General features: G+C 40.0%; 1 protein-coding gene across 1 annotated transcript in view; it reads right to left on the bottom strand.

The window, feature by feature from the left end:
- Positions 1–4,395: 4,395 nt before the first annotated feature.
- Positions 4,396–11,890, bottom strand: part of tmem117 (transmembrane protein 117) — a 77,462-nt gene continuing 69,967 nt past the window's right edge. Inside the window, 2 exon segments of the mRNA XM_058766910.1 lie at positions 4,396–6,696; positions 8,570–8,699. Coding sequence (XP_058622893.1) covers positions 6,056–6,696; positions 8,570–8,699 — 771 coding nt within the window. The 3' untranslated portion in view covers positions 4,396–6,055.

Raw genomic sequence — 11,890 nt, 5'->3', positions numbered from 1 at the left:
TATATAATGTTTTAGACATATTTAATATATATATATATTGTATATTGGCATGGGAGTCTCATTCGGTGTCATCTAAACATTGAAAACCCATCTAAAAGACTCTTTAGGCTTGTGAATCCTTCTGTTGTGACTGTAATTTCTCAAGTGTCGGACCTCAGCGAGCACAGAAACACAATGTGGGGCCGCCTCTGGTGTCGGGGACGGATTTGGCACAGGGGCCATATGTGCCCAGCGTGCTTCAGCGGCCTCTCGCTGGACGTGGCTCTCGGCCAGAGGAGTCCCAGCATGCAGCGGCCTGATTCCAGCTGGCTCCTAAATGACCAATTTACTATCAGAGAGAAAAACCCTCTGCGACAGATGCTACGACCTACGGGAGCTGATATTACTGCTTCTGCTCGCTATTAACCGCCGCGCACATTCCCATTATGTTCAGTGATGATATCAGTATACGCTTAGTGTTCAGTGAGCTACGCTTCAGAGGAATCCGATTGGCTGGAGGTTTGACTGACAGCACTAAGCCCCGCCCCATTCAACTCAAAGTCAGAATTTCTTTCCTTAAAGTTCTTACTTTAAAGGCGCAGCAGAAAGGCAATTGAAGTCAACTTCCAACTTGGTAATGATCAAAGTTACCGTTTGATAATCGTATACCGTACAAATAAAAATGAGAAATAAGCAAATGAGAAAATAAATACATAAATACAAATTATAAAATACACAAACAAATGAATAAATAAATTATTAAACAAACAAACGAACAGATTGAAATAATAAAATTAATCAAATAAGTAAATAGCCTATTTGTTTATCGCATTTCCCACACACCACTTGTTTTGACACTGCAGAAAGAATGAATGAATAAATAGATGAATAAATAAGCTTAGCATTTAGTATAGTATATGGAAAATAATCAAATGTTTTGGTTTTTTTTATAGAAACCTTTATATATATATATAAAAATATATATATATATATATATATATATATATTTTTTTTTTTTTTTTTTTTACAATATACAATTAATGAATTTGAATGAAATTTGCATGTAAATTAATGAATTTTGGTAGTTATGGTCAGGACTGATGTTGTAAAAAGATCTATGTCAGAGAAAGCAAAAAAAATACATAAACAAACAAGCAAGAAAACAAACAAGATAAAATAAATAAATAAAATAATATAAAACAAAACATTATTGATATATAATATTTTTATGACCGTTTTTTGACATGGACATTTTTGTCCTCTGATTAACTTTTTTAAATTGATGCACATGGGTTAAAATTATATATATGAAAAAAACAAAACCATAGGTAACTAACCTGTAGTACTAGTCTAAGCAGTTTATGCAACAGAGCCAAATAATAATAATAATAATAATATTTTTATGACCGTTTTTTTGACATGGACATTTTTTATCCTCTGAGTAACTTTTTTAAATTGATGCACAAGGGTTAAAGTTATATATTCAAAGACAAAATTGATGACTAATCTGTAGTACTAGTCTTAGCAGTTTATGCAACAGGCCTCAGCTGTTTTTCCAACAGATGGGGCCAAAAAAAAAAAAAAAGTGATCAATTGTACACACAGATGTGAAAGTGTCCCAGTTTGTCTCAAAACATCGACAAATGCCTTGAAAAGAAACATTCTTAAATTTGTTCTTGTAATAAACAGTAAGTGTGTGATACCTTATCAGCTCCCGCCGTCCGTGCTGAAGTTATCTTCCGTCTGCAGCTGCTGTTGAGGAAAAACAGTGCGGTGGTCGTTTATTTATTTATTTATTTTGAGGCCTGTTAACGGTTTTAGCCGCGTAACCGCTCATTAGCGCGCGTCTCAAGGACGGTGTGATATTCTCCTGACTTTCCCTGCAGCACGCTTGATAAAAATGGACATTTTTCTATCTCTGGAAAAGCAATCGAACGGAGGGGGAGACTATTAAGGCTCCTGGGTTTTCTCCGCGCGGGGATTTGCCGTGTCGCCGCTGTCGAGACCCAGACGGCGATGGAATTCCAATTTATAAGCTTGCCTCCATCCAGAAAACACAGCAGCTGACACGGTACATTCCCAGCGTGCCTCAGGAGCCGGTGACGGAGGCCTGACAGATTCAGAGGAGCGCTTCCGTGTCTGTCAGCTCACGTCAGGAGTTTGAGTCTCTCCGGACTGTGATCTCCAGACGCCAGCGAGAGGCCCGACATGACAGGCGATCTGCTGGAAACCCGGAGAACAGCCTCACTGAGCACGACTCAATTTACCAGCTGAAGGTGCCTGCGGGATCTCAACCGTTTGATGAAGTAGACGGATCTGGAAAAATCTGGGATGAGCGGCTAAATTTGCAGCTGAATATACAACTCAGAGTGATATCATTATTGGCCATGTTTACATGCACACAGGGCTGTCGCTAGTGGGGTGTTTGGCGTACCAATACCAACAATACTAATTAAAATGTACCAATAACACTAACTAAAACAGATTCACTGTTTGGAAGCGCTCCAATCAGATCTCGTATCATGAATCGTTTGATTTAGATTGGGACTTTGGGACATTGGAGCGGGTTTGTAAATTGATTCAGATCAGCGTTTCGGGAAGCGTATCACTAATCATTTAATTCAGATCCGACTTCGAGCGGCTTTGTAAATCATTTGTTTTAGATTGGGACATCGGAGCTTAAATCACAAATCATTTGACAGAAATCAGGACTTCGGAGCTCGATTCGTGAATTATTTGATTCAGATCGGAACTAAGTGGGTTAATGAATCTTTTGATCCAGATCAGGATTTCGGAGCGCGTATCATTTGATCGGGACTAAGCGGGTTCATAAATCTTTTGATTCAGATCTGGACTTCGGAGCAGGTTCTTGAATCTTTTGATTCAGTTCGGAAATAATTAAGAAGGTTCATGAATCTTTCAGATCAGGACTTCGAAGAATGATTCGTGAATCATTTGATTCAGATCGGAACTAAGCGGGTTCATAAATCTTTTGATTCAAATCGGGACTTCGGAGCGGGTTCTCAAATCTTTTGATTCAGTTCGGAAATAATTAAGAGGGTTCATGAATCTTTCAGATCGGGACTTCGGAGCAGGTTCACAAATCTTTTGATTCAGATTGGGACTTTGGACTTTTTTTTTTTTTTTAATATTTAAAAATATATTTAAACCATTAAAGCAGTAGAGTTCTAAAAACAAAACACTGAAAAAAAGAAAAACTATACACAGAGTGTTTTGCCAACAATTAATAAGAAAAAAATAATAATTTACACCTTAAGAGGGACACATAAGACGAATATGTACAGTTTTCACTGCTTTAGCATTAATAGCACTTCAGATTTCCATATACTTCTGTAGATCAACTTTGAATAAAGAAAGAAAATTAGAGCCAGTATTTTTGTATGTATGTGAAATTATACCAGCAGGAAACAGAAATGAATTAAAAGCCTATTCATTTATCCTTTCATTCTGAAAACATGTTTACATGCATTGGAATAATGGATTATTCTAATATTAGGATACTGATCAGAATTTTCTTTGTGCATGTACATGTGGTCATTAAAATGTATCTCTGTGTGCAATTTCACGCATATCAAATTATTGATGAACACACAACAATTACGCCTCAGATTCATATAATATTACTGTCTGCCTCATATATAGCCTACATTAAAAAACAACTGCTTTAATAAGTGTAAACTATGTGTGAACTGTTCGTGACAGAGATTGTTACTTACACTATTCAGTTATCAGGGGTTAATTTTTGTGTCAACTTGCTTTGCTAATACAGCACTGCATGTCTGTCTGTGCACTGCAAAGAAATCAATAGCTAATTTCTCTCCTTGATCACAGATATTGAAAGTTAGGGACGGACTTACAGTGGAATGGTGAGGAACAGATTTAACAGCATCAAATGCCACATGACACGCGGACGTTTTGCCACATCCGCAACAACAACAACAGTCAAGCATGGTCCAGATTCCCTCACCAATGAATTGTGTTGTGTGGAGATTGAAAGCCGTGCAAATACAGCAAGAAAATTTCACGTTTACAACTATTGTACAGAAAAGATTGAGAATAATCATGTCAAAGCACAGCGCCTTGAAAAGGCAGTCGACAAACTTCAAAAGCAATAACATAGGATCTATTATGAACGGAAATGTCTTTAAAGAAAATTCTACACTTCCCTCCGCAGGAGCAAACATTGAAAGTGGCCACATGTGAAGTGGTAACATGCCACATGCAGATTTCTGAAAGCTTTAATATATCACCTTCAGTGAAAAATGCTTTTATAACCCTTGTGTTTTGACCCGTAATGGTGCCTAATGGCTGTTTACCCAATGTTCCTATAAATAAATGGGTTTGATTGCCAGTTTCTGCAGAACCGGATCGACATCTGGATGCAGGACGGCCTTCGGGGGTTGCTTGGCAACAAGGTCACACCGGACCACGACTACCGGCAACTAACACCACTTTGGAAGCGTTTCGATACAAGAAGAACCATTTCCAACGATAACATGCGACCGCTGAAATAACACGGTACCTGCGTGTCAGAAGAAGGTCTTTATTGATAACAGGGTTTGAAGCAAATATATCTGATATTTACCGTCCAAACATTTTAAGAGGGGCTCATCTGCTCATCAGAAAATCACACAGGACCATCATGGACAGATGATGGGAAAACAAAACACTGTGGTGAAGATTTCAAAACCACACACGTATAAAAGACAAAGTAATCAGTTTTTGCTTTGGCTGAACCTGAAAATACTGAAATGAAGCATAAAGTAGTAACAAGTGCATATATTCTAATTCTAATTGTCAAGATAAATCAGATTTTCCAATACATGCATGTGAACATATTTGGTTGCACAGCAGTTTGGTGTGTAAATAATTGATAAATAGCTCAACAGATAATGATTTGACATGATCTTCTGTAACCTACAATCAGTGCTGGGTAGTAACTGATTACATGTATTCTGGATAATGTTATCAGATTCCAAAAATTAAGTACTTGGAATTAGATTACATTTTAAAATACTTGTAAACAGACAGTTACTTTTTTATTGATTACTATTGCCACAATAGCAATAAATTGTTCAGAATTTATTGATTCTTCTTAATTATTCTTTTTAGTCTCTTAAATGTTCTTTTCTAAAATAGCCTACCACTTATATACAGTACAACCAGAAAGTTTAGACATTCACACAAGACGACATTTGACCTATGTATTTACGAACTTTTGCAGGTTCACTGTCCTTTGAAGTCAGTTAATGGTCACATGACATCCAAATATAAGTTTTTAGTAAGTATTTTATTGTAATTGTTGTTATTTTAATTTTACATTTTTATGATTTAATTAATTATTAGCTTTTCAATAAACTCACAACCCCCCCTTCAGTTCCTTCACAAAGCCCAGTTTAGGAAACCTTGATGTAATGTTTAATGCACTTTATGCTGTTAATAACAACAAATGGAATATATTTGCTTACTCTTAGTATTTTTATATCAATATGGTACAAGAATATCCTATTTAAATCAATGTGATAAACAAGTTAGATCAAAAGTAATCTAAAAGTAGTCTGATTATATTACCTAAAAGTGTAATGTAATGGATTGCGTTACTAACTACAATTTATGTCATGTAATTTGGAATCAATAACAGACTACAATTTGTAAATAATCTACCCAGCACTGCCTTCAAGGTTTTTTTTTTTTTTTTAATGAAGGCACAGATTTAGGTGTTCATTACAAGTATTTTCATGACCATCATGCCATGCGTTCACTGTGAGGACAGCATTTCATTCATGTAGGCACAGGAGTATCTACATTAAAAAAAGACATAGAAAAGTCAAACATCCAGCACCATAGACCAATGTCCTTGAGGAAAGTGGAAAAAGCTCAGAAAGTTGGTGCGCAGTGCAAGATCGCTTGATATAAAAATAAAAAATTCAAGGTAGAGTCTGTGATAAGTTTTCCGAGGACTTCGAGCGCCAATCGACTTCTGAGTCTGTTTGAGTCTGTTGGACATCAAACAACGCAGAGGATCTCAGAAAGTCGATTTGACCTTTGGCTACGGTCATGGGGTCAGTTTTTTGACATCAGCTTTGTCCTCATGGGCGCCGCTGTCAATGGTTACACTGGGTTGGGTCTCCTGGGTTTCGTTCGAACATGGCGACATGGAGTTGTTTGACGACCCGAAATGATGAGTGTCCACCAGCAGCAGCATGGGTGTCCCGCTCCGCTTCAAGGCCTCGCTCATGGTGATGTGCACTTCCTCCGGTGTCACTCCCAGATCAGATGGCGACTTGCGCTTGATGCGCTCGTAGCTCTTGTCTTGATTCTCAGGGAACGTCTCGCTGTCTTGGAAGCGTCCGAACAGCCAGATGAAGAACCCGAAGAGTACAAAGACCGCCAGACTCGGGATGAACGCAAGGCATTTGACGTCCAGACTGGTGCCCACGTAGCGGCTGTGAAGGAACATGTCTCTCTGGACGTACGTCTGGTTGGTGAGCGGGTCAATGTTGGTGGAGCGCCATTCCCAGGTTAGCGTGCTGCGGTTGAAGTCGCGCAGCGTCTCTGGATCCTCTACAGTGTAGATCTTCTCTCCTGGACCTACGTACTGACCGTATTCATAGGGCTTGTAGAAGATCTGGTTCTTCCACATGTTGAGATCCAGGATGAGGACCAGGAAGATGATTCCGTAATTAAACCATTTCCCTTAGGGAGGGGGAAAAAGGGAAGATTAGTGTGTTTGGAATTTATACCAGTGTATTTCAGACATATTCAAAACACTTTAGCAACTCTGTATAGCAACATTCTGACAACTACCCAAAACACCCTAGCAACTGCATGGAAACACCCTGGCAACTACTCAAAACACCACAGCAACTGCATAGCAACACTCTGGCAACTGCATAGCAACATCCTGGCAACTATCCAAAACACCCTAGCAACTGCAAGGCAATGTCCTGGCATTTAATCAAAAGACCTGATCAACTGCAAAGCAACGACCTGGCCAACACCCAAAACACCATGGCAACACCCTGGCAACTACTTACAACGCCACAGCAACTGCATAGCAACACCCTGGCAACTGCATAGTGACACCCTAGCAACTAAATAACAACGTGCTGGCATTTAATCAAAACACCTTAACAACTCCTTAGCAACGTCCTGGTAACAAACGTCCATAGCAACACCTTAACAGCTACATAACAACATTCTGGCAACTACTCAAAACAACTTAACAATTGCATAGCAACATACTCAAAACAGTTTAGAAACTCTATATAGCAACATCCTGACAAGTTCCAAAAACACCACAGCAACTGCATAGCAACGTCCTGGCAACTACCCAAAACACCCTAGCAACTGCATAGCAATGTCCTGGCATTTAATCAAAAGATAAACAACTGCATAGCATTGACCTGGCCAATACCCAATACACCATAGCAACTGCATGGCAACACCCTGGCAACTACCCAAAACACCACAGCAACTGCATAGCAACACCCTGGCAAGTGGCAACTACCCAAAACACCCTAGAAACTGCATAGCAATGTCCTGACATTTAATCAAAAGACCTCAACAACTGCATAGTAACAAAACTGGCCAATACCCAATACACCATAGCAACTGCATGGCAACACCCTGGCAACTACCCAAAACACCCTAGCAACTGCATAGCAACACCCTGGCAACCACCCAAAACACCACAGCAACTGCATAGCAACACCCTGGCAAGTGGCAACTACCCAAAACACCCTAGAAACTGCATAGCAACACCCTAGCAACTGCATAGCAACTCCCTGGCAAGTGACAACTACCCAAAACACCCTAGCAACTGCATAGCAACACCCTGGCAAGTGGCAACTACCCAAAACACCAAAGCAACTGCATAGCAACACCCTGGCAAGTGGCAACTACCCAAAACACCTTAGCAACTACAAAGCAACCATTAAACCATTTTTCTGATGTAGAAAAAAGGAAAATAGAAGATCAGCTTGTTGGGAATTGATCCCAGAGTATCTGCGAGTCAGACGGCTGCTTGAGAAAGTGAAATAACTGAGTTGGGAGTCACTTTCTAATGGCTTTCGTTGTTAATGCACTCATGCAGGGTTACTCTCAAACGCTACATCACCGCACCAAACAATAAGGTTAAAGACTTTTATGAACGGTTGAGCAGGAAGGCCATTTCCCAAGCCTCCAGGGAGCGATCATCTATTCCCAAGACGGTCATCAGGAGCCTCGCTACAGTGAGCAAAACACAGCGAGATGGAAAAAGAGAAACCGAAGCGGTTCGCTCGCACACTTCCGTCAGATTTACTGACTCCATTATATAAACGCACGTTTACAGATGAGCAAATACTAATTAGTATGCATTACCAACTCTGCCTTCAAACACATCATTATAAAGAGATGTATCTAACGAGCTAATATTCTGACAGCGTGTCCCTTTGGGAAAGGAATTAATTCATCCGTCCTGTCCCAAACGACAGTTTAGAGCACTACCACTTGATTCACCGGCATAATTGTGCACACGGTGTATTTGCTGTCGTGCCCTACTTAAAGCACAAGTGTGTGGATTTACCCGTGATGTGGATGTGGTACTCATCCTTAAAGATGCTCTTGCAGACTGGCAGTTTGATCTTCAGCTGGGTGGTGGAAAGACCCGGGAGGTTCATGTCCAGATCGCCCATGAAGTGAGGAAACTCCCAGTCCTGGAAGAGGAAGATCCAATAAACATGTGTAAGTGAACACACAATGAATGAACAAACCCTTCAGGAGTTACAGTACGACATCAAACCTCACAGAGCTACTGTATGCACACACTTCAGAGGGTGGGATGAAGTATGTCTGAAGGGCGAACCTATCTGAAGAATACATAAACTACTGTACAGGAAATACAACAGATATTTCAGAAACTCTTTTGTGTGAACAAAGGCAAGCATTACTAGTACTGCATTTGAAATCCACGCCCTAGCAACTGCATAGTAACACATAAAATAACTATAATTAGCAAATAACTGTGTCCAGGCATCTATACAAAACACCCTAGCAACTGAATCAAAATACTTCATCAGCTCTGTATAGCAACATCCTGACAACTACCCAAACAACTTAACAACTGTTTAAGTGTATGTGTGTGTGTAGGTGTGGATTTGTATGTATGTGTACAAATGTGCGTGTTTGCATGTGTCTGTATATGTGCGCTTTTGTGCATGTGTGTGTGTGTGTGTGTGTGTGTATATACATATATATCCTGTAGCTCAAATAGTAGAGCATGGCGCTAGCAACGCCAAGATCATGGGTTCGATTCCCAGGGAATGCAAGAGCTGATAAAATGTAAAAACTGTAACTTGAATGCAATGTAAGTCGCTTTGGATAAAAGCGTCTGCTAAATGCATAATGTAAATGTAATGTAAATATATATATATATATATGTATGCGTTTGTGCATTTGTTTGTGTTTGAGCATGTTGTGTGTATGTTTGTGAGTGAGTGTTTGTTTGTTTGTTTGTGCATGTGTGTCTGTGCGTGTGTTTGTGTGTTTTTGTGAGTGTTTGTGCGTGAGTGTGTTTGTGTTTTTGTGAGTGTTTGTGCGTGTGTTTGTGCATGTGTTAATTTGTGAGTGTGTTTGTGCGTGTTTGTGAGTGTGTTTTGTGAGTGTTTGTGCGTGAGTGTGTGTGTTTTGTGAGTGTTTGTGCGTGTGTTTGTAGTGTGTTTGTGCATGTGTTTGTGCGTGTTTGTGCATGTGTTTGTGCGTGTGTTTTGAGTGTGTTTGTGTGTGTTTGTGCGTGTTTGTGAGTGTGTTTGTGCGTGTTTGTGCATGTGTTTGTGCGTGTGCTTGTTTGTGAGTGTTTTGTCTGTGTTTGTGCGTGTTTGTGCATGTGTTAATTTGTGAGTGTGTTTGTGCATGTGTTTGTAAACATGTTTGTGTGTGTGTGTTTGTGAGTGTGTGTGTGTGTGTGTGTTTGTGAGTGTGTGTTTGTGAGTGTGTGTTTGTGCGTGTGTTTGTGAGTGTGTTTGTTTATGTTTGTGTGCGTGTATTTGTTTGTGCGTTTGTGTATTTGTGTGTGTGTTTGTGTGTGTGTTTGTGCGTGTTTGTGTGTGTTTGTGCGTGTATTTGTGTGTGGGTTTGTGCATTTGTGTGTGTGTTTGTGCGTGTGTTTGTGTGTTTTGTGAGTGTTTGTGCGTGAGTGTGTTTGTGTTTTTGTGAGTGTTTGTGCGTGTGTTTGTGCATGTGTTTGTGTTTGTGCGTGTGTTTGTGCGTGTGTTTGTGAGTGTGTTTGTGCGTGTTTGTGAGTGTGTTTTTGTGAGTGTTTGTGCGTGAGTGTGTGTGTTTTGTGAGTGTTTGTGCGTGTGTTTGTGAGTGTATTTGTGCATGTGTTTGTGCATGTGTTTGTGCGTGTTTTTGAGTGTGTTTGTGTGTGTTTGTGCGTGTTTGTGAGTGTGTTTGTGCGTGTTTTTGTGCATGTGTTTGTGCGTGTGCTTGTTTGTGAGTGTTTTGTCTGTGTTTGTGCGTGTTTGTGCATGTGTTAGTTTGTGAGTGTGTTTGTGCATGTGTTTGTGAGCATGTTTGTGTGTGTGTTTGTGAGTGTGTGTGTGTGTGTGTGTTTCTGAGTGTGTTTGTGAGTGTGTGTTTGTGCGTGTGTTTGTGAGTGTGTTTGTTTATGTTTGTGTGCGTGTATTTGTTTGTGCGTTTGTGTATTTGTGTGTGTGTTTGTGTGTGTGTTTGTGCGTGTTTGTGAGTGTGTTTATTTATGTTTGTGTCGTGTATTTGTTTGTGCGTTTGTGTATTTGTGTGTGTGTTTGTGCGTGTTTGTGAGTGTGTTTGTGCGTGTATTTGTGTGTGGGTTTGTGCATTTGTGTGTGTGTTTGTGCGTGTGTTTGTGTGTGTGTGTTTGTTTGTGTTTGTTTGGGAGTGTGTTTGTGCATGTGTTTATGCATGTGTTTGTGTGCGTGTTTGTGCTTGTTTTCTGTGTGTGTGTGTTTGTGCGTCTGTTTGTGTGTGTGTTCAGAAGTCTGGCTCATTTCTGATGGTCTCTGTTGTTCTTTTCTCTCTGACATTTCTAAGAGATCCCAGCATCACCGAACATCAGCCAAAGCGGCGTCTGATCCGGCCGTTCTCCTCTCGACAACAGTCAGAGCAAAATCAATAAAACTTTGATAATGTATAAGAGGATCTGAGACAGATGCCGCAGCCCACAGCTCCAGGATAAATGCAGAAACAAACCAAATTAAGCAGCAGAAATACAGAATAATGTCGTTTCTTGGCAATTAAACATGTTTACAAAACGGAGAGTCTTTGATTTCTATGTGACTTGGCGGAGAGTTAACGAGGATCCGCGTAATTACAGTGCAGCTCATCGTTTCGCCTCATTGACGTCCATGATAACTGTGTTACACAAAATGAAGCTTAAATTACGTGGCATGTAACCAATGGAAGAAGTTGAAATGAAAGACCTTGTAAATCCTGCCGGCTCGCGGCCGTTCTGGGTCTCTGAGTTAATTAGGCACTGAATAAAATATCAGACACGTCACAGAGATTAACCGTCACATGAAGTGAACGCAGACAAAAGTGAGGTGAAATATCTAGTGTGTGGAGATGAAGAGATGAAGCGACTGAGAGAGAGACGCAGATACAGACACGTAACGACAACAGACTGAGACTGAGGGAATAATTACAATCAGACAGTGAATGTCAACATATTTGAGCCAACACAGGTAAGTGATTGAGACACTGTAATCAGACACAGACAGACTGTGATTTCAGCAAGACTTCTGATTGGTTGAGAGAAGCTGGAGGAAAATAAAACAATGACAGACGTGATGGATGACAAAGGCAAGGTCAACAACTCTGAAAAAATATTAAAAATAAAATAAAAAAAGTTCAAATAAACTGATAAATA

Source organism: Onychostoma macrolepis, chromosome 25 (genome assembly GCF_012432095.1).
Source record: "Onychostoma macrolepis isolate SWU-2019 chromosome 25, ASM1243209v1, whole genome shotgun sequence".
NCBI classification, from domain to species: Eukaryota; Metazoa; Chordata; class Actinopteri; order Cypriniformes; family Cyprinidae; genus Onychostoma; species Onychostoma macrolepis.
The sequence above is the reverse complement of the archived record's forward strand: the minus strand, read 5'-3'. Positions and strand labels throughout refer to the sequence as shown.